Here is a 27,925-nt window from a genome sequence, read left to right as displayed (position 1 = left end):
GATACGGCCCAAGAAACTATTGGAGATAGTTACAGATAGATACATAGATAAAACATTTTCATCTTCCAAGAGCGTCGTGAGGTTGTCACCTGCCGCTTTCTTCTCTGTCCAATCGAATCTATTTTAACATTTTGGTTTAGATCAGGGTTTTTCCTGTTCTTCGTCCAATCACCGCTTGAGTTTCAGCATATGTTGGCATATTTATATCTCAGCCAATCAGGTGCGTGTAGTAACACGTTTCCGTGTGTCTGGACCAATCACGGGGCGCGGACGGTCTCAGCAGCTGTACCGGCTCCGCAGCCTCGGCTCAAAGAGGAATGGCGACCGCCGTGTGCGGACAGCAGTCAAACAGCAGCAAAACACCGAAAACCCACGAGCAGCGGAGGAAAGCGAAAGACTCGCGGCGGAGACAGGCCGCGCTCTCTTTCCTCACTAACATCTCTCTCGATGGACGGCCGCCGCGAGAGCGGAGCGACGCAAACCCGGCTCACACAACGGCCGAAGAGACGCGGGACCGAGACAGTAGCGAGTCTGTGTCTTCAGCCGCCGCCGGGAGCCGAGGCAGCGGCGCACAGGTGACCGAGCCCTGCGCGGACGGAAGTGGCTCTTCCTCCAGTGTCTCCGGTGTCTCGGTGCTCTGTCCGCCCAGACCGTCTTTGGTCACGTCTCCCGGACCATGGACCAACAGCGCAAACGAGGTGTTTCTGGAGGGCGGAACTGCGGTCGAGCCTCTGCTTCCTGAAATCCCCGTGTCTCCCGTGTCCGTGGGACCGCAGCCATGTGCCCGGGGCAAGTCCGGTCCGGCTCTGAGCCCGGCCCCGGGCAGTGGGGCTCCTGTCCTGGACCCACAGAGAAGGTGAGATAAGATCTGTCCTAGCCTTTGTTTACACGTGCATCCTTAAGAGGAACCGGCCAGACACAAAACGTGTTTGTTTCATTTCCTGTTTTTCAGGTCAAGAAATGTTTCTGGTTCTCCTGGACCCAAGGCGCCAAAGAAGGTCCATTTCATCCGGAGTATTAGGCAGTATGACACCAGAGGATGCAGGTGAGTGATGTGCACACAAACACGGGTTTCCCTGGAAAGGAAACAGAGTTTGCTGTAGAAACACTCTCACTCTGCAGTGGCCTCTGCTGGTGTTGTAATAAGCTGCTTATCACTGGCACTCAGGGCCGGCCCTAAGCGAAAACATTTTTGGGGGCCCCTCACCACGTCATCAGAATCAGTTTTATTGCCATTGTCAGTAAACAATTCACATATGGGAACTTTCTTCAACGCAAACAAAGCGCACTAAAACGCCAGGGCATCCGTTTGCCAGTTAGTTTATTCTCAACACCTCACAAGCTCAAATATTGCTAACTTAAATCCCACAATGCAACACAATGGTATTCCGCTGACATCACCTCTACTCCCTGTACAAATAACACACGTCCCAGATATGTTTTTAGGCGTATTTGTGGGCGTTAAGGGTCTACAGCCACATTAGTAGCACATTAGTTTAAATTAATGAACAGGGGGGTCTGGGGGCTCTCCCCCAGAAATTTTCAGACCTTTTTTGGGTCTTCTGCTGCATTTTAATGTGGTCCAGCCAGCTAAAGTAAGAGTAAAATGTTGAGGTTGTAATGCTATAAAATGATGATGTGATGAAACTGTGCCAGGAGAAAATGACTAAAGCCAGTTATTAATACATTAGTGTACTTAATTACTCAATACAATATTGGCTATGAAAAATAATTATGGTCAAATTGATTCATTTTAACTGAAAATGTAAAAGTAATAGTTATCCATACTAATTTATCTTTTACTGCTCCCAACTGTTCCTTCTTGCCAAAGTGACAAAACAAGTTATTTTGGATTAAACAAATGGCATACGCATTGCTTGATTAACAATTAACACTGATAAAACAGTGCAAACATGTTATTCCCAGAGAATGAACAGAACTAGAAGTGAAGGTCCAAACCTCGCTATAATGAAGAGACTGCGTTTCTGCAACTTTGCCACTTTTATATAAAAATATACAGTATTATTCTATAACAGACGTAATCATAATATGTCTGGTTATTTTTCACTATCAATTTATTATAATTTATAACAAATAGTGTAATGATGCTTTTTAAATAAATTGAAATGTTTTATTGCTCTATCACAAGTGAATTACAATATAAATGTTTGTTCTTATCTCAACATCACACACTGGACTCCTGCATGAAACAATGCTGCAATGTGATTGGCTGATGGACCTTACGTGCATAAACCTTTACGTTCCTCACATTCCACGTTAAGAAGTCAAAGTAAAACGGACATCACGAGTCACGATTGATCTCACACATGGTGATGTGAGAGAGAGGGACGCAAAGTCAAACCCGCTCATCTCTAACTGAGGCTGCACAGGGGCCCGGGACAGGGGCCCGGGACAGGGACAGGGACAGGGACAGGGGCCCGGGACAGGGGCCACACACTGTTCACTCCAAAGTCTCACGTCAGAGGTTCTGGACGAGACGGCGCTCGTCCGGACCGGATCTCCGCCTCTTAGTGACCGGGCCATAGACGCCCCTCCCCGGCCTCAGCTGGTGTAAATGTTAAGCTTATTATCTTTCATTCAGACACATATTGTGCGCGGGGCAGAGCTCTCGTCGCCTCCAGTCTGAGCGAACAAACGTGACAGAATCGTGTTGTTTCAAACAGCAGCATTAACCGTCTCTTTGTAAGATAAATTCAATACCTGGAGAGTGTTGTTGAGTTTGCAGTTTCTTTACATCGTCGAGAAGTTTCTTCTTTCGTTTTTCGGCACCAGGAGATATATTCCTCTGGACATGAGGACCACGTTCTGTTGTGTTTATGTTTTGCTCTCGTTCTGCTCGCGCACAATGAAGTTGACCAATCAGCGCAAGTTTGGTGTCTTGGTTGCCAGATTGTCATTAAAAATAAATGCGGTTTGTGCGTTATGTTACCGCTGTGTGCGCTGCCGCGCCAGCAGCGCTACTACACTAGTGGCGCCCGCTGCGCTTGCACTTCGCATAAGACGGGTTGCCAGATTGGGGGCCCTCTTTAACGCCTCGGGGCCCTACGCGGCTGCTTAGTTCGCTTATTGGCTGGGCCGGCCTTGCTGGCACTGCTCACAGTTTGGCCCCAGCAGTGTATTTAATCACCCTCAGAAGCTTAGCACATGCCTCAAAAGGTGCAGTGTGGAAATCCAACACCACGTTGCATCGACAGTGAAGTAACACCAGTGACAAATGGGACTAAAATACCTCCGGGGCATGAGAGCTGATGTGGCCCTCAGACTGTGTTACTCAGTGAAAATAGACTGTGCTTTATATGAGCACTTCTCAAACTTTGATAATAATAATATATGAGATAATCCAAATAAATTAGCAGTTTTTCTCTTTGTTTGATGCCATCCATCACATCCCATGTCCCCGCTGCATGTTTAATACATGTTGCATTTTTACATGTGTCACATCATTCTAATGTATCATAAGATTTGTGTCAGGCTTGTTTTATTGCGGAGTGTCCCGGTGCAGGCTGCAAAATCTGCTTGATTTTGAGTTGAACGTTTATTTAAAATCAAAATCTGACTAGGTCCTTGTAAGCTTTTTTGTGCGATTGTTAAACCCTTGATTGGTCGATTCAGTTGGGTTAGTTTTCTGTTGGTTAAGGAAATATGTGAAGTTGAATAGGAACTGGAAACATCTCAGTGATGTTGCTTGTTGCTTTTCCCTTTCTTCCTAAAACTACAAGTGGTTGTTTTCTGATTCTTAAACTTTATAATGATTGTGAGAAGAGCCAGTATTCCTGAATCCCCCTTGAATTATGCACCATATAATAGTTTCTATCACATGTAGTTTAGCTTCAAATTTCATAAACTCTTTCATTTGCAAATGGGGATGTCACAATATCAATGTTACGACTATTGTGAGGAAAAACATCACGATTAAACAATTATTCAAGTATTGCGACTGCAACTAAACAGTGACATTTTCTTTCATTCCCAGTTACTTTTACTCCAGTTTGTGACTGGCTCTAGAAAATTTTACTTTCTGAATGACAAAATAAAGTTAAATATGACTATAAAAGCCAGAAAAAAGTTATTTACATTTAAGCCAATTTTTTGTAATATAAATTTAAACAAAAATACTTAAATGTTCTACTAAAATTGTCATGATTATAATTTTTTGGTCCTTACGATTTATATTTTGACCTGAATAATCACAATTATCGATTAACCTAAAAACTTGACATCTTGCAAATGATGGAATGAAATGGCTGCTCATTCAATCCCAGTCCCATCAATCACACATTTAACAAGATACAATAGTTGGTTGAACATGACGACAGGCCTAAAGGATGTAGCGATGTCTTCGTTGAGGTCAGACATGAGACATTCTAACACCCGATGGGAGTGACAGTGGCTCAGTGTGGAGGCGCTTGACTGTCTGTCGTTTGACCGCACGCTCACTAACATAGAGAGACATCAAACTAAAGTATGAGAGTCCGTGGTTCTGTAGATGTGATGTGTGTCGCCTGTCATGTGTCACGTCTGCCTGTACTGCTGTGTCCCCAGGATCATGCTGATTTGTGCCAAGAGGTCGCTCTATGCCGCTTTCTCAGTGCTGCCCTATGGAGAGAGTGCTCACCTCAGGTACAAAGAGCTCCATCCCATCTCCTGTGTCATCTGTCTGTCATCGTCACTGTGGGGACCGTCCAGAAACACTGTAGTTACACGTTACAGCAGTAATAGCACGCTAACTGTTCTAATGGAGGATAATCGCATTGTGCTGCTCTGAAAATACTAACCATGCTTCCTAATTGTACTGGCTTGTGTTAGGGTGAGGATGGATGGTCAGTATACTGGGACATTGAATCAACAAGCTCTGTTTGATTTAGTCGGTCTGCTGAGGAAGAATTTGGAAGAAAATTATGAGATCATAAAAGTGATTCTCCCATTAAGCTGTTCATGACCTGTACAATGCACCACAACCTGTAATATGATGTTGATCTAATGTAAGGCCTACATTTAAAATGAGCTTTAATGGTGTCTGTTTTTCATGAGCAATTACACTTTTAGTTCCCATGCTTATTAGTCGGTGCAATTAATTCAATTATAATCAAGATAATTTCTAATTGTCGATGAGCAGCTTTGCTCAAGTCCATTCTGTCAGTAAAAGCGTGTGGTTTGGAGTTTAAACTTAGTTTAATAATTTTATGTGTTAAATGGTAATGAGCTTTATATTTCGGAAAATAATATTGAAAGGCATTTTTGTTTTTAATGAGATCAAATCAAATTCCACAATCCCAATTAATCAATATGTAAGAAAAAAAGCATCCTGATGATTTTTGGTCACATTTCTCAGCCCTACACGCTTCTTTTCCTCAGCCCTACGCGCTTCTTTTCCTCAGCCCTACGCGCTTCTTTTCCTCAGCCCTACACGCTTCTTTTCCTCAGCCCTACGCGCTTCTTTTCCTCAGCCCTACGCGCTTCTTTTCCTCAGCCCTATGCGCTTCTTTTCCTCAGCCCTACGCGCTTCTTTTCCTCAGCCCTATGCGCTTCTTTTCCTCAGCCCTACGCGCTTCTTTTCCTCAGCCCTACGCGCTTCTTTTCCTCAGCCCTACGCGCTTCTTTTCCTCAGCCCTACGCGCTTCTTTTCCTCAGCCCTACGCGCTTCTTTTCCTCAGCCCTACGCGCTTCTTTTCCTCAGCCCTACGCGCTTCTTTTCCTCAGCCCTACGCGCTTCTTTTCCTCAGCCCTACACGCTTCTTTTCCTCAGCCCTACACGCTTCATTTTCTCAGCCCGACACGCTTCGTTTCTTCAGCCCGACACGCTTCGTTTCTTCAGCCCGACACGCTTCGTTTCTTCAGCCCGACACGCTTCGTTTCTTCAGCCCGACGCGCTTCGTTTCTTCAGCCCTACGCGCTTCTTTTCTCAGCCCTACGCGCTTCGTTTCTTCAGCCCTACGCGCTTCGTTTCTTCAGCCCTACGCGCTTCGTTTCTTCAGCCCTACACGCTTCGTTTCTTCAGCCCTACACGCTTCTTTTCTCAGCCCTACACGCTGCTTTTCCTCAGCCCTACGCGCTGCTTTTCCTCAGCCCTACGCGCTGCTCAGCCCTACGCGCTGCTTTTCTTCAGCCCTACGCGCTGCTTTTCTTCAGCCCTACGCGCTGCTTTTCTTCAGCCCTACGCGCTGCTTTTCTTCAGCCCTTCAGCCCTACGCGCTTCGTTTCTTCAGCCCTACGCGCTTCTTCTCCTCAGCCCTACGCGCTTCTTTTCCTCAGCCCTACGCGCTTCTTTTCCTCAGCCCTACGCGCTTCTTTTCCTCAGCCCTACGCGCTTCTTTTCCTCAGCCCCACGCGCTTCTTTTCCTCAGCCCTACGCGCTTCTTTTCCTCAGCCCTACATGCTTCATTTTCTCAGCCCTACATGCTTCATTTTCTCAGCCCTACATGCTTCATTTTCTCAGCCCGACACGCTTCGTTTCTTCAGCCCTACACGCTTCGTTTCTCAGCCCTACACGCTTCCTTTCCCAGCCCTACACGCTTCCTTTCCCAGCCCTACACGCTTCCTTTCCCAGCCCTACACGCTTCTTTTCCTCAGCCCTACACGCTTCTTTTCCTCAGCCCTACACGCTTCTTTTCCTCAGCCCTACACGCTTCTTTTCCTCAGCCCTACACGCTTCTTTTCTTCAGCCCTACACGCTTCTTTTCCTCAGCCCTACACGCTTCCTTTTCCAGCCCTACACGCTTTCCTCAGCCCTACACGCTTCCTTTCCCAGCCCTACACGCTTTCCTCAGCCCTACACGCTTCTTTTCTTCAGCCCTACACGCTTCCTTTCCCAGCCCTACACGCTTTCCTCAGCCCTACACGCTTCTTTTCCTCAGCCCTACACGCTTCTTTTCCTCAGCCCTACACGCTTCTTTTCCTCAGCCCAACACGCTTCCTTTCCCAGCCCTACTTGCTTTTCCTCAGCCCTACACGCTTCTTTTCCTCAGCCCTACTTGCTTTTCCTCAGCCCTACACGCTGCTTTTCCCCAGCCCTACACACTTCTTTTCCTAGCCCTACACGCTTCCTTTCCCAGCCCTACTTGCCTTTCCCATGCCTTTCCCAGCCCTACTTGCTTTTCCCAGCCCTACACGCTTCTTTTCCTCAGCCCTACACGCTTCTTTTCCTCAGCCCAACACGCTTCTTTTCCTCAGCCCTACACGCTTCCTTTCCCAGCCCTACTTGCTTTTCCTCAGCCCTACACGCTGCTTTTCCCCAGCCCTACACGCTTCCTTTCCCAGCCCTACTTGCCTTTCCCATGCCTTTCCCAGCCCTACTTGCTTTTCCCAGCCCTACACGCTTCTCTTCCTCAGCCCTACACGCTTCTTTTCCCCGCCCTACATTTTCTCACGACTTGTCTTCCCTAGCGAGGCTAAACCAGACGCTCACAGACAGAGACTTTCCTCTGTGGCCACCGCGGACCTCATGCCGTCGCTGGAGGGGATGGAGCCCGACGTGACTGGAAAGGTAAAACTAAACGACACTAAAACATTTCAGAATCAGAAAAGTTTTATTGCCATTGCTAATTAACATAATTCTCAAACACTTTCTTTGGTGATTTGGCACACCATAAAACAATGATAAAACAACTTATATAAAATCAAAAAGAAAACAATTTAAATCTGCTATAGGATAAAAATAGTCTTACTACGTACACAAAATGTACGGTTGAATTTAGAGAAGTAGAGTAGAAAGTGAACAGGGCAGTGAGTGATTACATTATAGTTAAAGTGACAGTTGCTGAGCCAGTTTCCGGTCGTCTGCAGCATGGGGGGCTCTGGGCTTGTAATTGGTGAGAAGCCGGAGCCCACTCCACACAGAGGCGAGGTTGTTGTTGAACTGCTTCTTCAGACGTGTATTGCACTGGGATCTAGCTCTGAGCACCTCCCAGCAAAATGTAATTACCAAAAGGATTTCGGTGATTAATCAGTTTACAATCAAATTTCAAAAATATTATGCCTCCACAAAGTCTCTGAGCTTTTTTGAGTCATGTCATTTTATCCAAAACACAACCTTCACCAGGCTGACTACACTAAGGTAAAGGTCACTCTTGCACAAACAGCACATCAACATTTAGACCAAATGGGGACCAAACCAAACCAAGTCTACACCAGGACTAAACTGGGCTCAAACAAGGATTAAACCAGGATCAGCTCCATGTATAGATCTAACTCGGCCTGTCACAGTAACACAATCTGAAGTGCAATATGTGTGTACAGAAAACATAGTGATGAATGATAATGTTGAAGACCAGTTTAGCAGGTCCAAATAAATACAGAACTGATGAAACATTTAAGAAAATAATTATCAATAAAGGGTCATAAATATATGATTATTCTACCCCCTGAAAGTTACGAAAAGTACCCACCAGTGCCCCCAAAATGTTTTCAAGATTGAATTATAGGTTGATTGATACAGTTAAAATGGTGACTGGTTGAAATCTAATAGTTTGAAAATTGAGTTAGTTAAAGTCAAAGTCTTTGTGGTGGAGAAGGGTTCAAATCTGGACAGACTTTCCGACTGCCATTTCAAAGACATTTTCAATCTTAAAGTGCAGATGACACCGGTAGAGTACACATTTTACTCAAACGTTGGGATCAGGATTATATTTAAGGTTTTTGCCTTTTCAGTTTGTCAATTTTGATGAAGCTTGTAATGTAATAGTTAGTAGAATAGTTCATTGTGACCCATATGCAGCAAGATCGTCTTGACTCATGATGAATAGGACACAGACTTGACAATAATTTGATCAATATCCACACTTCCTGGTTGGACATGAGGAGCAGATGTGACATTGGAGGACTGTTTCCTTGTGTAAGGGCCATATTGAGGTCTTTTACATGTAGCATGCACCTCCAGCCACTGTGTGGCGCTGTAGCGTTGGGGCTTGTCTAGGTGTGGGCAGGTGTCTATTTAAGGCCTAATGATGGTGGTCTCAGGGCGACATGGGGGGGCCATACAGTGTGTGGTTGTTGTGTAGGTGTTGAAAATGGCAACAGGGGCCAATAAAAGGATACTACACTAAATACATGAGTCCACACGCCCTGACATATTTAACCCAGTCTAGTGGCACAGGGCCGCTGGCCACTACATCTAGCAACCATTTAAATACACCTAAATAGGATTTGACAGATAATGTTACCTGAAAGCACCTTAAATTATTGATTAAACCGTCAGAAAATGGTGTCAGTTTCAAGTAAATTTGCCCTGCCCTGTTGCCCCTGGCGCAGGGGAGATAAACACTGGGACAGTCCAAATTCAGAGCGTTGTGAATGTGCTGCGTAAAACAGCTGTCAGTGTAATGATAAACTGCAGCTCAGTTTAGTTTGGATCATTTGCTGAATTGGCCTCAAACAAAAATGGGCTTAATGTGTTTACAGTGTTGCTGCTTTAGTCGCATACTTATTAAAACATTATCAGTTCAACTCGCTCGCTGCTAAGTTGCTAAGGTAGCTAAGTGTTGCAAAACCTCTCAGTGAAATGCATTGTGGGGAATGTACTTGCCTGAAGTCTGCATCGCTCTACAATCTACACCGAGGTGAAGTGCAGTTTGAAACGTTATAAAGAATTATGACAAGGTTCTAAGTAAAAATTACAAAAACATGAGACTCAGTTGCATATTACGGCACTGGTCTGAGGAGAGCTACTTTCTCATCTTGTTTACATGCTGGACTAGTTTTGGACCGTTTTACCCTCTTCTCTGCCAACCTCTCCCTCACGGCTGCCAAGAACCTGCATTTGACTGTTTGGTGTCAACTGAGGCTTTAGAGTGTACTTGTAAACTGTTGGGTTGTGACTGAATCCACCAGTTCTGTTCCAAGAAGGATTTTCTAGCTCCTCAAAAAAATAATTTGATTGAAAATGACTTCCAGAATTGCAGTCAAACAAAATAATGAATAAAATCTTGTCCAGATGACTACATTTGAAGCCTTTTCTACCATGAAAATGAGGCTGATTCAGTTTGTGTTTCATGTTCTTCTTATAGCGTCCATAATATATATTTTTCCTTCTCTCAGACCGTCTCGTACGCCGAGTTCCTGTTCCCGACCAACGCTCTGGTGAGACAGAAAAGCCTCCCGGAGACCACCCAAACGCCTCAGACACGTTTCCGCGGCAACAACCAACAAAAAAACTACACGCCCCGAGTCCCAAGCTCTGGATCACAGGACGCAAGTACGTAACAGCTCCTTTAAGGTGTCGAGTGTTTAGTGGAGACGGATACTCTTACCACACACAACGGGTTTAACATATGTACATTTCTGTTACATAACTATTCCTCAAGTGTAATCCTGGCCACTGATAGTGCGATTGTGCGGAGTCGACTGAAAAACTTTTTTATCAGTTTAATCTGGACTAAATAGACTCAAACAGACGCAAGAAGACCTTTAGTGGCATTATTAAATCAAAATGTCCAAAAAAGCATTGACAATTTCTGATTTTCATCTAGAATACATTTTACTCGTAACTATTCTCTATTCACACACCTTCAGTCACCATATTTCGACCATTTATTTGGCGAATAATGTATTTAAAACGTCTTGATGAACAATAGAAATTGCTAAACAATATATATAATAGTTAAACTGGTCAACGAAGGTAAACGCTGACTACTTTACATTACTTTACAGACCTAATATTGACTGAAACACTTAATGAGAGGTCTTTAGACTCGACCGTGATGTTGGATTTGGAGCTAAAATGTTTCTGTTGTAGCTGATGTGCTCAGTGGCCCTGAGCCTGAAGGTCTGACTGTGGTTTGTGTTTACAGACTCTGACGAGACAGAATATGACCCCAACCTGCTGAGTGACCCCCAGTGGCCCTGTGGGAGACACAAGAGAGTGCTCACCTTTGCATCGTATGTGGTGAGTCCACATTTCATATTGTAGTGTAACGAGTATTGTCAAAATGATTAACATAGTAACAAACGACAATAGACTCCTACATTTTCTTTTCTTAACACGTTACCGCTCCTCAGTATGTTGCCCGCAGCCCGCTTCATGAAATCAAACTTTCTGAATGATTAATTTGACAGAAACGGCAAGATGAATAGTTTTACCTAATAATAATCCCTTGTGGTGAGTCAGGGATGTCACAAATCCTAATTTTAGTGTTACGATTATTGGGGGAAAACATAACTTTTTAACAAATATTGGGGCTGTGATCAAACAGTGAAATCTTTAATTTTCTGTCATTCTAGTGTCTGACACGTTACTGTTCTTCAAGTTTGTGACCAGCAACTGCAAGACAGAAATGAGCCAAAAACGGCCAGATAAAGTTCTTTACATTTAGGTCTATTTGTTGGGCTGTATATTGAACAAAAAATACTTAATTCTGCTTGATGGCCACGAATCACAATTATCATTCTTTGGGTCTTACGATTGTATCATCAATTAACCTAATGATCCCTCGTGGTGAGTAATTAAAGCACCACTAAAATGTTAAAAATAAATGTTTAAAATGCATCTGGATAATGAACACACTTTTACTGTTTTACTGAGGCAATACAGTATAATCATTTGGCAAAGCTTCACACTTCATTGACATTTTAATTCAAAGGATAATCTGTGCCAATTTTGGAAGCGTGCTGAGGTTGACATTTATTTTAATCAACAATATCAGATGTTATTAATAGTTTAGTTTATCATATACTGCAGTGTCATAAAACAACTGACCTCTCACACGTTTTTGTCCTGAACTATAAACATAAGTGAGGGGTTCATTGTGAGCGAGCTGTTACTAAACGCGCCTCTACAGCTCTTATCACAGGACAAACACTTTATTCAGGCTGAAGCGGCTCAAATGAACTCTCCACCTGTTTTTCTGCAGACGACTGTTATCGAGTACGTGAAGCCTTCAGACCTGAAGAAGGACATGAACGAGACCTTCAAGGACAAGTTTCCCAACATCAAGCTCACACTCAGCAAAATAAGAAGGTACTATTGTATCTGCTCTACTTCATATGTATAAAAGAAAGGCCGTGGCTGGAGAGCCGCGGCGCGTTCAAATGACCGCGCAGTTTCAGGGACCGCGGCACTTCCCTTATAGCCTCATGGCTAACCTTAACCTTAATCCTAACCTTAACCCTAACCTTAACCCGCCGCGGTCTAAAACGGCGCTAAAATGCGGTCAAATAGCGCAGCAGTTTCAGGAGCCGCGGCGCGCGGCCGGCACAAAAATAACATGACAGTTTGGCCGTGCGCCGCGGCACTGCAGACACTCCCTAAAAGAAATGGGTTTGAATACAAGATCAACCGCAGTTAAAAAGTGATTAAGCTGTTTTAGACGCGACCCCTCATCGTGCTGTACTTCCGTCACTTTTGAAAGTATTTTTACATAGTTTACTAAATTTGAGAGCAGGTTCTGTACTTCCCACTTTACTACATTTTTGAACTGGACTGAAAAGTAAAAAGTGCCTAAGTACATTTATGATGACAAACAAAAGTATAGATATGAAAATGACCAGGGAAATAAAGTTGATTCAAATGGTGTTTCTGTACAAGACAAAAAAATCATAAACAACAAAACAAAGGGTAGATGTAGATATTGGAGGAGGATTACATGAATAAAGACCCTCATCATTATGTACAGTCAAAGAGATGAAACTAGATTTTTTTTGCATCTTATTTACTTTTTGTATTTTTATAAACTTATCAAAATAATGTGGGGCTGTGCAATTATTTGATTATTTATCATTCCTTTTACTCCACATGTTTAATACTTCAAACTCGACAGCAACAGCTCTCTTCGTTTCATGCTTTTCTTTCATCAAACTAACAGCCTCTTTGTTCTGCCTCAGCCTGAAGAGGGAAATGCGCGCTGTGAGCGAGGAGTGCGGTCTGCAGCCGGTTACCATAGCGATGGCTTTTGTTTACTTTGAGAAGCTGGTGCTGCAGGATCGCCTGAACAAGCAGAACAGGAAGCTGGTGGTGGCCGCGTGTGTGCTGCTGGCGGCCAAGATCAGCAGCGATCTGAGGAAGCCCGAGGTCAAACAGCTCATCGACGTAAGAGACGGGGTTTCAGATGACATCACACTTCTGTAGTCACATCCGTGGGTTTCAGATGACATTACACTTCTGTAGTCACATCCATGGGTTTCAGATGACATCACACTTCTGTAGTCACATCCATGGGTTTCAGATGACATCACACTTCTGTAGTCACATCCGTGGGTTTCAGATGACGTCACACTTCTGTAGTCACATCCGTGGGTTTCAGATGACCTCACACTTCTGTAGTCACATCCGTGGGTTTCAGATGACATCACACTTCTGTAGTCACATCCATGGGTTTCAGATGACGTCACACTTCTGTAGTCACATCCGTGGGTTTCAGATGACGTCACACTTCTGTAGTCACATCCGTGGGTTTCAGATGACGTCACACTTCTGTAGTCACATCCGTGGGTTTCAGATGACGTCACACTTCTTTAGTCACATCCGTGGGTTTCAGATGACGTCACACTTCTGTAGTCACATCCGTGGGTTTCAGATGACGTCACACTTCTGTAGTCACATCCGTGGGTTTCAGATGACGTCACACTTCTTTAGTCACATCCGTGGGTTTCAGATGACGTCACACTTCTGTAGTCACATCCGTGGGTTTCAGATGACGTCACACTTCTGTAGTCACATCCGTGGGTTTCAGATGACGTCACACTTCTTTAGTCACATCCGTGGGTTTCAGATGACGTCACACTTCTGTAGTCACATCCGTGGGTTTCAGATGACATCACACTTCTGTAGTCACATCCATGGGTTTCAGATGACGTCACACTTCTGTAGTCACATCCGTGGGTTTCAGATGACGTCACACTTCTGTAGTCACATCCGTGGGTTTCAGATGACGTCACACTTCTGTAGTCACATCCGTGGGTTTCAGATGACGTCACACTTCTGTAGTCACATCCGTGGGTTTCAGATGACGTCACACTTCTGTAGTCACATCCGTGGGTTTCAGATGACGTCACACTTCTGTAGTCACATCCGTGGGTTTCAGATGACATCACACTTCTGTAGTCACATCCGTGGGTTTCAGATGACATCACACTTCTGTAGTCACATCTATGGGTTTCAGATGACGTCACACTTCTGTAGTCACATCCGTGGGTTTCAGATGACATCACACTTCTGTAGTCACATCCGTGGGTTTCAGATGACGTCACACTTCTGTAGTCACATCCGTGGGTTTCAGATGACATCACACTTCTGTAGTCACATCCGTGGGTTTCAGATGACATCACACTTCTGTAGTCACATCTATGGGTTTCAGATGACGTCACACTTCTGTAGTCACATCCGTGGGTTTCAGATGACATCACACTTCTGTAGTCACATCCGTGGGTTTCAGATTAAACATTAGGACTGTTGGCACGGCAATTAACAAAACATTACATCTTTTAAATGGGGAAAAAGTGCTCAAAATGTTGGATAAAACAAGATACTTGAACCTATAATAGCTCCATTTTGAGTACTTTTAAATTATATATTATTGTTTTGAATAGTTAATATCCAGCAGAAGGTGTTGTGTATAATTACTAGTTGTGTAAAACTGATCTGATCATTACTGATTACACCTTAAAAAACTTGGGAGCTCAGGAACTAAAAGCACAAAATCTTCCAACTTTGTTATTTAACTAAAGTTTAAAAAACTGCTACAGAGACGAGACGATACAATCCTCCATAAACCAAGAAGTATTTGTTTTGGTTGACTGCAGCATCTACATCTCTCAGCTCTAGATCATGTAGTGTCTTATGTTTCTGTTCTATGGATCACACACTAAAACATATTAGGGCGACATTTTAAATTGTAACGTGTCAGGAATCTGACTAGTCCCTCAGTTTGTCATAGGTGCCATTTTTAGGACTTTAGACCATTACAAAATAATCTGGTTTTAAATCTCAGTTGCTATGGTAACGGTTCTAAATTTCATCCCTCCAAAATATTGTGTTAACCCCATGTAGGCCTATAGACGTTGTAATCATGTGTAATAGTCTTATTTGTTGTAAGATTACTGAAAGACTTAAATAAGAGCTTAAAATCCCCGTGTTTTAGTATTACTGTAGCATTTGTTTAGTTGTAGTGTTAAAGTGTGACATCATGCCATAAAATGTATTGTTGACATGTAGATTTAGTGTAGTTTAAATATAGTGGGATAATGAAGCTGTCACAAACAGGTGTTAAAAGGGGTCCAATTTCCTTTTGGATATTTCTCTGATGGAGGAGGCTTTTTAAATCCTTCGATTTTTTTTTTTTTTTTTTTTTTTTAAAAGGCAATCATTTAATTAGTGATTGAGTCTGTAATCTCACTTTAACTTCTCACATCATTCATAGTTTGACCTGCCCCTCTTCTCCATTCAAACATAATCCAATAGCTTGCATTGTATTTCTCACATGTTTTGTCTTGAGCAGAAGTTGGAGGAGCGTTTCCGGATCAACAGGCGCGAGCTGATTCCTCTGGAGTTTCCGGTTCTGGTGGCGCTGGAGATGGGACTTTACCTCCCCGAGAGTAAAGTCATGCCCCACTACCGCAGACTGGTGCAGCAGGGGTAGGACACTTTAGAGACCAGAAGAACGGTCCGGAACCTCACAAAACCACTCCAGACCTTTCAGAACTCATTGCTTGTTGCAGGTACAATGGGGTTTTGAAATGCAGAAGTTGATACACGGCTGTGCCCGGTCTGGGTCTGGGTCTGGTCCGACCCCATCATAAATCTGGTCCAGTCCTCAAAAAGATGTTATGGGATGTTCCACAGAATGTGTCTTGCAGAGTTTTTAAGGTATTTTAGTGGCTATGAAATCGACACACGTCATTGACGTGTAATGCTGTGGAACATTCCAGCAGAGCAATAGCAGAGAGCGAACCCATGACCATCCAGAAAAGTGACAGAGTGCACCCTTTAAGCTCTGGGTTTGACCCAAGTGGCTTTTTCTTCATTAAGTCTGCTCATACGGATACAGTTGTCTTATTTTTGGTCTCACACGGGGTTTTCTGCAGTTTGAGCCGGACCTCTGGCGTGTTTTTGTATCGATGGATTCTTTTTGATTCAGCATTTGTGATGTTCTGTTGTTGGCCCTCATGAGCTCTATGTTAGAGTTTACTCGGCACGTTACTTGTGCTTTTATTTAAATATAAATATGGTGACTCAATGTATTTTTGGTACAATTCTTTGTCAGAACCCATTGTCATCTGCACCTTTTTACTCATTGCACAGTTTGAATCTTATTTATTTGTAGAGTTTGATTAAATACTGTATTTTTTTTTATTGAATCCTGTGACACCAGTTTAATGTATCTAGAGAAGTGACCTTTTAATGCTTCTAAATGTCACTGTTGTCACTGTGGTGTGTGTGTGATGCTAAATGATTTTTTTATTCATCCGTCCAAACAAGGTTGGTGTTGAAACTGAAAAGCAGCGGTGGAAGAAGTAACCAATTTTGTTTAGTGTTCTTTGGCTCCTGTAACTGTTTTTTTTTATGTGATACGTATTGAGGTATGCAGTAAAAACAAACCCTCAGCTGACTTAAAGGCGTAATGGACGATTTTTTGGTGCCAAATCTGAGTCATTTCCTTGTGGCGTGGACTGCCGATTAGTCCTGCCACGTATCAATCATAGTATGCACCTACTGCTTACCTGCAGCCGCGTGTGGCTCGTCCCCAGGAGAGCAGCACCTTTCCCTGTGTCTAAGCGCATGGATCTATCATAATATAGTTCCCTCAGTGTACGGGACAAAATTAAGACTGAAATCTACGGAGGCTGTTGAGAACGTCTTGTGGATCCCTCTGTCAGTAGGGTATTCAACTCGCACCTCCGGGAGAGCTTCTCCCATGTCCCGGGGGAGGCTGGGGACATTGAGTCCGAGTGGACCATGTTCTCCGCCTCCATTGTTGATGCGGCTGCTCGGAGCTGTGGTCGCAAGGTCTCCGGTGCCTGTCGTGGCGGCAACCCCCGAACCCGGTGGTGGACACCGGAAGTAAGGGATGCCGTCAGACTGAAGAAGGAGGCCTATCAGGCCACTCTGGCTTGTAGGTCTCCGGAGGTCATCGACAGGTATCGGCAGGCCAAGCGAGCCGCTGTCGCAGAGGCAAAAACCCGGGCCTGGGAGGAGTTCGGGGAGGCCATGGAGGACTATCGGTCGGCACCAAAGAAATTCTGGCAAACCGTCCGGCGCCTCAGGAGGGGGAAGCAGTGTCTCACCAACACCGTTTATGGTGCGGGTGGAGTTCTGCTGACCTCGACTGGAGATGGTGGAAGGAATACTTTGAGGATCTCCTTAATCCCTCAGTCACGTCTTCCGAAGAGGAAGTAGAGACCGGGGACTCGGAGGCTGGCTCATCCATCACCCAAGCTGAAGTCACTGAGGTTGTTCGCAAACTCCTCGGTGGCAGGGCTCCGGGGGTGGATGAGATCCGCCCTGAGTACCTAAAGTATCTGGATGTTGTAGGACTGTCTTGGTTGACACGTCTCTGCAACATCGTGTGGCGGTCGGGGACCGTGCCTCTGGACTGGCAGACCGGGGTGGTGGTCCCTCTGTTCAAGAAGGGGGACCGGAGGGTGTGTTCCAACTACAGAGGGATCACACTCCTCAGCCTCCCGGGTAAGGTCTATTCCAAGGTACTGGAGAGGAGAATCCGACCGATAGTCGAACCTCGGATTCAGGAGGAGCAGAGTGGTTTTCGTCCCGGTCGTGGAACACTGGACCAGCTCTATACCCTCCATCGGGTGCGCGAGGGCGCATGGGAGTTTGCCCAACCAGTCCACATGTGCTTTGTGGATCTGGAGAAGGCTTTCGACCGTGTCCCTCGGGGTGTCCTTTGGGGGGTGCTCCGGGAGTACGGGGTCCGGGGCCCTTTGCTCAGGGCTGTCCAGTCCCTGTATGACCAGAGCAGGAGCTATGTTCGCATTGCCGGCAGTAAGTCAGACCTGTTCCCAGTGCATGTTGGACTCCGCCAGAGCTGCCCTTTGTCACCGGTTCTGTTCATAATTTTTATGGACAGAATTTCTAGGCGCAGTCAGGGGTCGGAGGGTGTCCAGTTTGGGGACCACAGGATCTCATCTCTGCTGTTTGCAGACGATGTTGTCCTGATGGCTCCATCAAACCCGGACCTGCAACATGCACTGGGACGGTTTGCAGCCGAGTGTGAAGCGGCTGGGATGAGAATCAGCACCTCCAAATCCGAGGCCATGGTTCTCGACCGGAAAAAGGTGGCTTGCCCTCTTCAGGTGGGTGGGGAGTCCTTGCCCCAAGTGGAGGAGTTCAAGTATCTCGGGGTCTTGTTCACGAGTGAGGGAAGGATGGAGCGTGAGATCGACAGGCGGATCGGTGCAGCGGCTGCAGTGATGCAGTCGCTGCATCGGACCCTTGTGGTAAAGAGGGAGCTGAGCCGAAAGGCAAAGCTCTCTATTTACCGGTCGGTCTACGTTCCTACCCTCACCTATGGTCATGAGCTTTGGGTAGTGACCGAAAGAACAAGATCGTGGATACAAGCGGTTGAAATGAGTTTCCTCCGCCGTGTGGCTGGGCGCTCCCTTAGAGATAAGGTGAGGAGCTCGGCCACACGGGGGGGAGCTCGGAGTAGAGCCGCTGCTCCTCCACGTCGAGAGGAGCCAGCTGAGGTGGCTTGGGCATCTGTTCCAGATGCCTCCTGGGTGCCTCCCTCGGGAGGTGTTTCAGGCATGTCCCACCGGGAAGAGGCCCCGGGGAAGACCCAGTACACGCCTCGGGATCCCCCCGGAGGAGTTAGAGGAAGTGTCTGGGGAGAAGGAAGTCTGGGAGTCTCTGCTCAGACTGCTGCCCCCGCGACCCGGCCCCGGATAAAGCGGCAGAAAATGGATGGATGGATCTATGGAGACATGAGATGCGATGCGATCCGTCGTGCTAAAAAGCAAACGCACGTCTAACCGCGAGGCTTCTCTGCTTCCGCACAGGGGGCATGCGCACTTCAAAAAAACGTCCATTACGCCTTTTTAAGTAGGAGTAGAAAAGCAGTACTGCTCAGCGGCCTGTAGAGGTCACCAAAAACACTGTCTTCAGCAGCAGAAGTGAGGGGAAAACTGGTTTTATTTGGATATATTCCGGAAAACAATTTAAATATAGTTGTGACACATGGTGATTTTATTGGCCAATGATTGCCTTGATCGCCCTGAGCGTATGCCACTGGTAAAATGTACTTAAAATACAAGGCTCAAGTTTAGAGTTTTCATGACCAGATGCACGCCTTATAAACATGACACCCGAAAGTATTTAAATACAGCGTTTTTCTTTTGTCCTGTTACTTTCCAGCGCTGCCAAAATGTCTGTTCTCAGTTTGTGCCATATTTTCTTTTCTCAGGAATTCTGTTTTGAATGACACCTAGGAAATCCAAAGAAGTTATTATTTATGACATTGTAATGATTGTCTTGTGCCACTCGATACAGTTCACACTATGAAAGGTACAATTCACTGCACTTGGATTCTACTGACTTTAGTGCTGAAGACTTTATTTGTTTTAAATGTTTCTACTGACACACGTCTGTGGTTATTGTTCTTGCTAATGTTTTCTGTGTCAATGGAATTCTGCCCATGCTGAGAATACTGTGGTGTCAAATGTGACTATTTACCATTCCAAAATGAAGACTATTTAAACATTATTTGAGCAATGATTTAATGGTAAAAGACACTTCATATTTGTTTGCTGTGGTGTTACTGACCTTACAATGCAATAAATATATGAACGTTTCAATTATACTTCAGGAAGTGCCGTTTGTTCATAGTTTCTTTTGTGATAGAACAGACAGATTTATCCTGATAAATAACACATCGGGATGTAACAATACTGAAATGTAGCTGTATATTTAATGGTTTAAAAAAAAGGTACATTATTAACTTTTCTGGTGCTAGACTCTGGAGATGCTACGCTCGTACATTAAGCGCAGGTCAGATCTGTGGAGAGGCGAGTGATCAGTGTGAATGCAGTCGAGGTATTTTCTTTGCAATAAAAAACCCTGTAACTAGAATGCAAGAAGTGGTTACATCTCCCTGGAGACACCAGAAAAGCTACGCAGTACACTTTAAACAGAGTATTTCAGTATTTCTTCCTGATTTCACTGAAAAGGAGCAAAGCATTATCCGTTTAGTCTAGTAAAATCCACTGGGAACTTAACAGCGATCTATACGTAGCAAACTTTCATGAATATTTGTCTTAGCCAGTATTGTTGCATCCCGGTTTTAAATGTGTATTTATATTACTAGTCCAAACTCATATCTTCATCGTCGTCTTTCTTGTCTTTGCTGAGTCCGTCCTGGTCGGGCTTGGTCTCAGTTTCCATCGCTTTGGCAAAAGCCTCCAGATCTGGAACCACAATCAGATTCACCTTTAAAATCATGATCATCTCATACTGTCCTATTAAACACATCTAAACTGATATCGAAACTAATAAAGCTGTAAATCTTGAAAAATGTATACAAAATTAGGACAATACTTGCTTTCCTGAAGACTTATTGTATATAGTGTATGTACAGTATATTTAAAAGGAGTTTTAGACCAACAGTGCCTGTTGCTCAATAAATTTTTATTGCCATGGCAACAGAATAGGCCCTTTGTTTTGTATTATAATAATCATATCATCATGAGCTTCCTCCATTTGAAAGACACCAGTAAAAGTAAGTGGGAAAGAGCCGTTTTGACAGATGAAGAATGGGAAAATCTCAATGGAATCACAAAGAAATGGATGACACAAACAGATCCAACAGCCAAGCACTGGACCGCATAACTGAACTCCTAAAATGAAAAGGATCACATTGACTGACTTCATTTAAAGTTTTAAGGACTTGAAACACAATGCTTTTTGTTATGGGAGTGTCTACAGAGCCGCGGCGCGCGGCCGAAACTGCCATGCTATTTTGTGCCGCAGCTCCTGAAACTGCTGCGCTATTTGACCGCGCTGGGTTAAGGTTAGGGTTAAGGTTAGCCATGAGGCTATAGGGCAGTGCCGCGGTTCCTGAAACTGCTGGGCCAATTTGACCGCACTGCGGCTCTGCAGCCACGGCCTTTTGTTTTAGACAAAATGTGCCTTAAGTTTCTTTTAACGCCTCTCACTACCTTTTTTCTTATTGGTTTAATTCTCCTGCTCTCTCTGGTCCTGTTTTTGTCTCTCTGCTCTATATTTAAAAACTGAAAAAGAGACCACCACCAGTTTCAAGTAAAAAAACATACAATATGTACATCTGTTTCTTAATATTGAAATCAAAGTGTTTAGTGGCATGAAATGTGACCACAGTTCGACATGATAAAGATGGATGTTGAGTTGATAATGTTGTATTTGGATGAACATGTGAAAGCGTCTCTCTCACCTCCTTTGTTGGCTGCGTCCACGGCCTCTTGGGGCAAACCAAACTGATTCATCAACGGGCCGAGCTGCCCCGACGCCAGAGCGCTGCTGAACATGCTCAGAGCCTGGAGACACAAGACACGTGCCTAAGTATTTTTGAGCAAATGTAATATTGGATAAATACATGATAGTCAAGTTTAATGCGGTACAGTGGATTATTCCCGGCAAAACAATCACATCTTAATGGAGACGAGCAGGTGGGTTCGGGTTAGAACAGAGAGGTTACATCGTGCTTCTAAAACCAGTTACTCTACTTTTTCTGCAAGCATCCGTTCTAGGGATCTCAATTTAATTTTAGCCTGTGCATCATCATTGGAGGGTTCATTTATTAGTGTTGTGGCGAGTAACTAATATCGAATGCTTCAAACTTATTTAGCCGAGCAAATTTCTTCACTTATGTTTAGGATCTATTCTTTCAGTGTTCAGGTTTAGGAACAGCTATTTAAGCTAAAAGGTTAAGCTTTAGGATATGTTTGCTAAACCAGCCTGTGCAGAACTGTATTGCGGTTGTGGAAATTACAATATTTATCCACAAAAGGCAAAAACAATAGAAACCAAAACTGCTATGACGGCCATAAAAAAGCTGTTAAGAAAAATAAATACAAGAATGATAAATAATTATTTTTGAAAAAATATCTCTTGACTTTTTTGGCCCATGGTGTTTGTTAGACAGGACCGTGAGCAGGAAATGGAGAGCTGGGCGGCCGACCCCAGTGAGCGGCATATGTGCTGCACTCTGCCACCGGCCGCACGCATTAACATTCATTCTATTGTATTGCAGTTTGAGCAATAATTATATCGAACAGTATAATTCATTAATCAAACTTGAATTCAGAATTTTATTCTGGATTTGAATAGATAATCCAGATGAGATGGTTATGGGATTTTGACATAATTTAAAGGTGGAATGGACGATTTTTTTCAGCAAATTTTTTGTCATATTTCCTCGTGGCGTGGATAAATCATTTGACCTGCCACGTATCAATCATAAAACGCACCTATCGCTCACCTGCAGCCACGTGCGGTTCGTCCCCACGTGCCTAAGCGCATGGATCTATCATAATATAGTTCCCTCAGTGTACGGGGCAAAATGAAGACGGAGAAAGACAGTTCGAGCTGACGCAGAAGTGGACAGAAATCTGCGGGAGACGAGCGATGCGATGCGCTCCGTTGCGCTAATAAACAAACGCACGTGTGTGTTGTATCAGTCCGCACGGGGGAGTGGGCATGGGCACTTCCGCCTGCGTTCTCAAATCGCCGAAAAATCGTCCATACCCCCTTTAATTTATCTTAAAGTAAGAAAATAAATTTGGCACTGGGAAAAGTCAAATGTTCTTAACTTATTAAGAAGACACACAATGAAGCAAGTCAACGTAAAATAATCAAGGTCAATCAAACAATTTGATCTAAACTGGTGAAAAAGTCTAGATTAATATCCTTAAATCAGGACATGTGAACTCATCCAGAGTGCATATATATCCATGTATATTTGGTTGCGTTGGCCCCAACAAACTGACCAACAGAAAGCTAAACCTTGTGGTCCAGTTACAGACTGACCTGCTGGAACTGCGGCGAGGTGAGCGTGGTCTGCAGCTCTTCAGGGCTCTGCAGCAGGGACTCGCCAGAGGGCAGGTACGGCAGGAGCCTCTGCTGCACCTCCAGGTCAGCCAGGATCGGAGCCATGATCTCAGGGGTCAAGACACTGGCCAAGTCCACTGCAAGAGAGACGATGGGAGGGACTTTAGCCATTTAACGCTGTTTTACATTGGACAGTGCAGTAACAGATAAAGATCCAAGCAATAAAAGAGAAATATTTTTAGGCTTTTATATTGATTCAACTTGAGTTTAGACCTGAAATATTTATTCTATTTGATTTCATCTATAATATGGACACAGCCAAGACAAAAAAGAACATGTTGCTTTAGTCCCCGCTTTAGTCCCCGCTTTAGACCCGCTTTAGTCCCCGCTTTAGTCCCCGCTTTAGACCCGCTTTAGTCCCCGCTTTAGTCCCCGCTTTAGTCCCTGCTTTAGTCCCCGCTTTAGACCCGCTTTAGTCCCCGCTTTAGTCCCCGCTTTAGTCCCTGCTTTAGTCCCTGCTTTAGTCCCTGCTTTAGTCCCTGCTTTAGTGCTCCACACTGTGGCCCTGTGAGGCGACAGCTGTATCAGTTGAATGTTGTCCTTTACCTCCCTGAGCCGTGGCCGGGACGTTCATGGTGGCGAGGATGCTCTGCAGGTCTCGTAGTTGGATGGGCTGAGCGCCGCCAGCTGCCGCAGAAAGGGGGGGCGCGGCGGGAGTGGAAGGGGAGGAGGCCGGGGGGGAGGAAGCGGCGGCCGCAGAGGGAGTGATTGGCGTGGTCGGCACCTGAGACGAGCCCAGACGACTGACGGTGGAGCTGGAGGTCGGGGTCACGGCAGTGGAAGGGCTGTGGAGGGGAAAAGGATTACTTATAGGATAGTATTTTTATATAGAATTATCGGCACTCTGCGATGTTTATTTGTATTTATTTATGAATAATTATTTACCATTATTTGATTAGTGAAGGACACCATCAATGTATCAATGTTATGTGAACCAAATTTGAATAAGATAAGATAAAACTTCCGTACTATTGGTATGTAAACTTTTTACGTAGATTTAGAGACAAAGGCTTTTAATCCAAAAAGCGTTTACAGTACGTGAATTATTTCTGGTACAATTCCCAGTTCCATGATGGACTGGGCACAAACATAATCATAGCTACTTATTAGCTACTTTTTAATAGTCATTTATCTTGATTTTTTAATGAATGTTTCTATTCTGCTGTTCTTGAACTGTGTTGCAACACTGGAATGTCCCCATTTTTGATAATGGTAATCGAATCAATCTTTTTATAACAAAGACAGGCACACTATTCAATCATAATGTCATAAAAGGTTAAAGAATTTCAGATTTTATGAGTAAATATTCTGTAGAAGTCTTCACCATATTTTAACCTTTATTTGGTTGATTATAAAATTGTCTAAATCTCAATGTATAATAGATATAATTGTTTGTCTATTGGAAAATATAATGTCTGACTTGTCGACTACTAAACAAACGGTTGAATGAATGGTGAGTTTAAACAAACCTTGTGGAGGAGTTACTTGCAGCTGGAACACTGCTGCTGCTGCTACTGCTGCTGCTGCTGCTGCCGAGCAGGTTTGCCAGTCCTGGACCGGCCAACGCCCCGAGACCACCTGAGGTACAAAACAAACCCCCTGTTGTTTATCTGTCAGAGAAAAAAAACCTCTGCACATAATCTTTGTGAAAATGTGTTTTAGATCTGATGCTCTGCTGCAGTATTTGTCGCACCGATGCCTCCGAGTCCAGTGGGTCCGATGAGCTGCATGAGCTGATTGTGGCTCATGTTTCCCAGCAGGCTTTGCAGGCCACCCTCTCCTTCACAAAAAAAAAACACAAAAAGAGTTTGTTTTGACTTTCTACAAGTTTAAAAACTATAGTAAAAGTCTTTAAGTACAGGAGTTTTACCTCCCAGAGCAGACAGGTCGTGTCCTCCTCCTCCGCCGCTGCCCAGGGCCCCTGGCATCGGAGGATTATTCAAATACTCATTCACTTTACGGCAGAACTCCTCATCCTTGTCTGTCTTGGGCTCCTGAAAACAAAATTACACGTGGACTTACTAATCAAAATGAACACTATAACAGCAGTGCATAAATAAAAGAATACTCTATGAATACGCTGTGAATATGCTGTGAATACCATGTGAATATACTGTGAGATTTGCTTGGTAAATATGACATGTCAGATCTGGTACCTGCATCCAAAAGAAGAGTCTCTTGGATCCTGCTTTAAACTTCAGCACATAGACTCGTCCCGTGGTGCACTGGTTCACTCTTTTGAACTCGCAGTCATCAGGAAAGATGATCAGGTCCTAAAACCAAATAAAGCAGGTCAGGCAAAGAAACTGACATGGATCAAATGACTAAAATGACTAAAATTTGCTGTATTTATTATAGTCTGTGAAATACATAACTGAGATTAGCCATTTTTATACAGCGGCATCGGGTGGAAGATATGTACCAAACTATGAGAAACTCAGTCTAGAAATAACAAGGTCTCAACCAGGACTGAAACGTGTACTTATATGGGCATCAATATTTGAACTTTAGCGTGTACGACCCAGTGAAACCTTCAAAACGAGACTTGAGTAAAACAAATCTGGTCTAATGTAAAACTACGGTCATGAATATCCTTCGTTGAGCACATATGCATTTGTTTGGCCCGTTTGAGCGCCTTACATCGTCCACGTTCCCTGTGGTCCGGTCCTTCCAGCAGAAGTGAATGAGCGAGTCGTCGGTCTGCTGGATGTAGACTTGTCCTTTGCGTTTGTCGGGCGTCACCGTGCTGCCCTTCATCGTCATCTTCCCCGCCCTGAACTCCACCAGGTACTTGCTGGACGAGCCGCGCGAGCCCGACACCAGACTGGGAAACAGCGCTCCGGACGCCATGGCGGTCAGCGGGACGGGGTCTGCATGAAGAAGGGCAATGGAAATGGAGATAAAAGGAGCATGTACTGTAGTGTCGTCTGTACCAAACGCTCCTATTGATTGAGTAACAGGTTTGACCAACAGGACACTGACTTTAATCTGTTTTTTAGCACTGCAAGCGGGAGAATCAGAAACAAGTACCACCCAGAGCTGGAAACGCGCCAACCAGACTGTAAACCGGGATGAAGGGGCTTATCAACTGTCTCCTGTCTGCAGTTCTGAAGAGGTCGGACTGCAGATGGCGCTGTCATCCTACCGCTCAAAGTAGAAAGACTGCGCCAAAATCTGTTTAAAATCAGCTGACCAGACACGGCACGGTAACGCCAGTGACACGTCTGAGGAGGGCGGCAGAGAGCAGCCGCAGCGTGTCACTGTATGACACTCAAGTGCAGGTCTGACAGTAAGAAATCCAAATGATCATTATCTGATTTCTGGCGTTAGATTATTGAAATGTCATGTAAACAGTTCCGTGTGATTATTCTGATTTATTTCCGATTGTTGACAAGGACAATTAGAGATCTTTTAAAAATGAATTGTACTTTGTCTTCCAAATACAACAAGTACTTTAAAAACCCACTAATTAACTGACACATCGGATTTCTCTAAGGCATGTAAACATTATATGTGACGTTGCATTTTTTTTAGGTTTAAATGAGCAAAAACCCATTCCTCTGTTCCTTTCTGTCAAATGAGTGGAGAATTTAAAATCTAAACATTTCAGAGCTACCCAGAACACAGCAGACGAAATCTTGGGACCTTTTTTTTTAAATTCAAAATTGAATTAAATGTCCTATTAGATTAATTGCCCCTTGAGACTAAGCGCAAGAAAATAATTGTATTTACTAAAATGTATAGAGTATAGATGCGACTTATTGCTTCTACTGGTAAAACAAAACTAAACAAAAAACACTGATTCAATATAGTTACTTCTATATATTTAGAACCAGGGCTTAATTTTTTGTCCCATTTGGAGGAACGCTTTCGCCTTTCTCTAGATTTTTTTTAAGGTTTAACCCAGGAAATATTTCGTTGGTCCCAGCTACTGATTAAGAAAAACAACTGACAATAATGAGAAATTATAATGCGAGTTTAATGGAGGAATTTAACAACAGTTTTGTCCTAGTCCTGTTCCCCCAAACTCATGGCCCCAGAGGTCATGGAAGTATGCTTGTTTTGACAATTCATATTCAGCTTGTTTTTAGACAATGGGAGCAAACCTTAGACAATGTGGGGCCACCATTGTCTCCTTTACTGATGGAAAAACAATGTCTTTTCTGCTGATAGTGATTCATTGTTGAATATCTCCCAGTCTCAATTGATTACAAGCCTAAAACACAACAGTGATCAAAAGCAGAGCAAGACAGAGACATGACATCATTGTGCCATTGTGAGTGGTTACATCAGTCCGAGACAAAGCAACATTTCTGCAGTAACATGCCTCAAATCCTTGGGTCTAAATGGAAACACATTCCACGTATTTACAACAATCTAATGTTGCACTATAGCACTGTTTTTCATGTAGCGGCTCTCTCCATCTCCAGGCGCGTGGATGACTCCGCATCTCTGAACCGCAACCGCAAATTAAAAGACGAAAACGCGCAGAGCGGAATGTATTTCAACGATATCTAATCTTAAATCTCAATTGGCAACGTGTGCGCTCGAAACGGCCGACACAAAATGAGGAATAGATGGATAATACTTACATACTTCTCGCCGATGTCGGTCAGTCACCTGCTGCGGGCAGGTTTTTGATGAAGAGGCGTTCTGATTGGCTGATTGGAAACGTTGCCGAGCGGTGATTGGTTTGGTTATCTATCAATCTAACAGTATCGTTCAGGTTAGGTTGAAAAGGCACGCTCTGGCCGCACGGGCCAAATGAATGTAAATGAGCCAAAGCGAAGCAGAGCAATATTTATGCTCATATTTTAAAATGTACTTATGACTAAATTAAGGCTAAACCAGGACTGAAGCCAATGGATTAAAACAGGATTT

At 44.1% G+C, this 27,925-nt stretch overlaps 2 protein-coding genes across 3 annotated transcripts; one reads left to right on the top strand and one right to left on the bottom strand.

Moving 5' to 3' along the window:
• Window positions 1-296: 296 nt before the first annotated feature.
• LOC140362915 (CDK5 and ABL1 enzyme substrate 2-like) lies at window positions 297-19,761 on the top strand. Of its 2 annotated transcripts, XM_072449206.1 has the most exons (9): window positions 297-856; window positions 953-1,045; window positions 4,564-4,641; window positions 7,405-7,504; window positions 10,054-10,210; window positions 10,806-10,900; window positions 11,865-11,971; window positions 12,835-13,039; window positions 15,447-19,761. In XM_072449206.1, the coding sequence occupies exons 1-9, from the start codon at window positions 318-320 to the stop codon at window positions 15,585-15,587; spliced, it is 1,515 nt and encodes a 504-aa protein (XP_072305307.1). In that variant the 5' UTR covers window positions 297-317; the 3' UTR covers window positions 15,588-19,761. The 2 variants fall into 2 exon arrangements, with proteins under 2 accessions (XP_072305307.1, XP_072305308.1); XM_072449207.1 differs by lacking the exon at window positions 4,564-4,641.
• On the bottom strand, window positions 19,664-27,696 carry LOC140362920 (proteasomal ubiquitin receptor ADRM1-like). Its single transcript, XM_072449213.1, has 10 exons — window positions 27,637-27,696; window positions 25,685-25,914; window positions 25,201-25,317; window positions 24,915-25,038; window positions 24,738-24,824; window positions 24,514-24,622; window positions 23,591-23,829; window positions 22,964-23,121; window positions 21,369-21,471; window positions 19,664-20,367 (listed from the first exon to the last, which is right to left on the bottom strand). Exons 2-10 carry the CDS (start codon window positions 25,892-25,894, stop codon window positions 20,264-20,266), a joined length of 1,251 nt encoding a protein of 416 aa, XP_072305314.1. The 5' UTR covers window positions 25,895-25,914; window positions 27,637-27,696; the 3' UTR covers window positions 19,664-20,263.
• Window positions 27,697-27,925: the final 229 nt, after the last annotated feature.

This window comes from Eucyclogobius newberryi, unplaced genomic scaffold (assembly GCF_026437365.1).
Source record: "Eucyclogobius newberryi isolate DKJ021-1_F unplaced genomic scaffold, fEucNew1.0.hap1 SCAF_17, whole genome shotgun sequence".
Classification (NCBI taxonomy): Eukaryota; Metazoa; Chordata; class Actinopteri; order Gobiiformes; family Gobiidae; genus Eucyclogobius; species Eucyclogobius newberryi.
The sequence above is the reverse complement of the archived record's forward strand: the minus strand, read 5'-3'. Positions and strand labels throughout refer to the sequence as shown.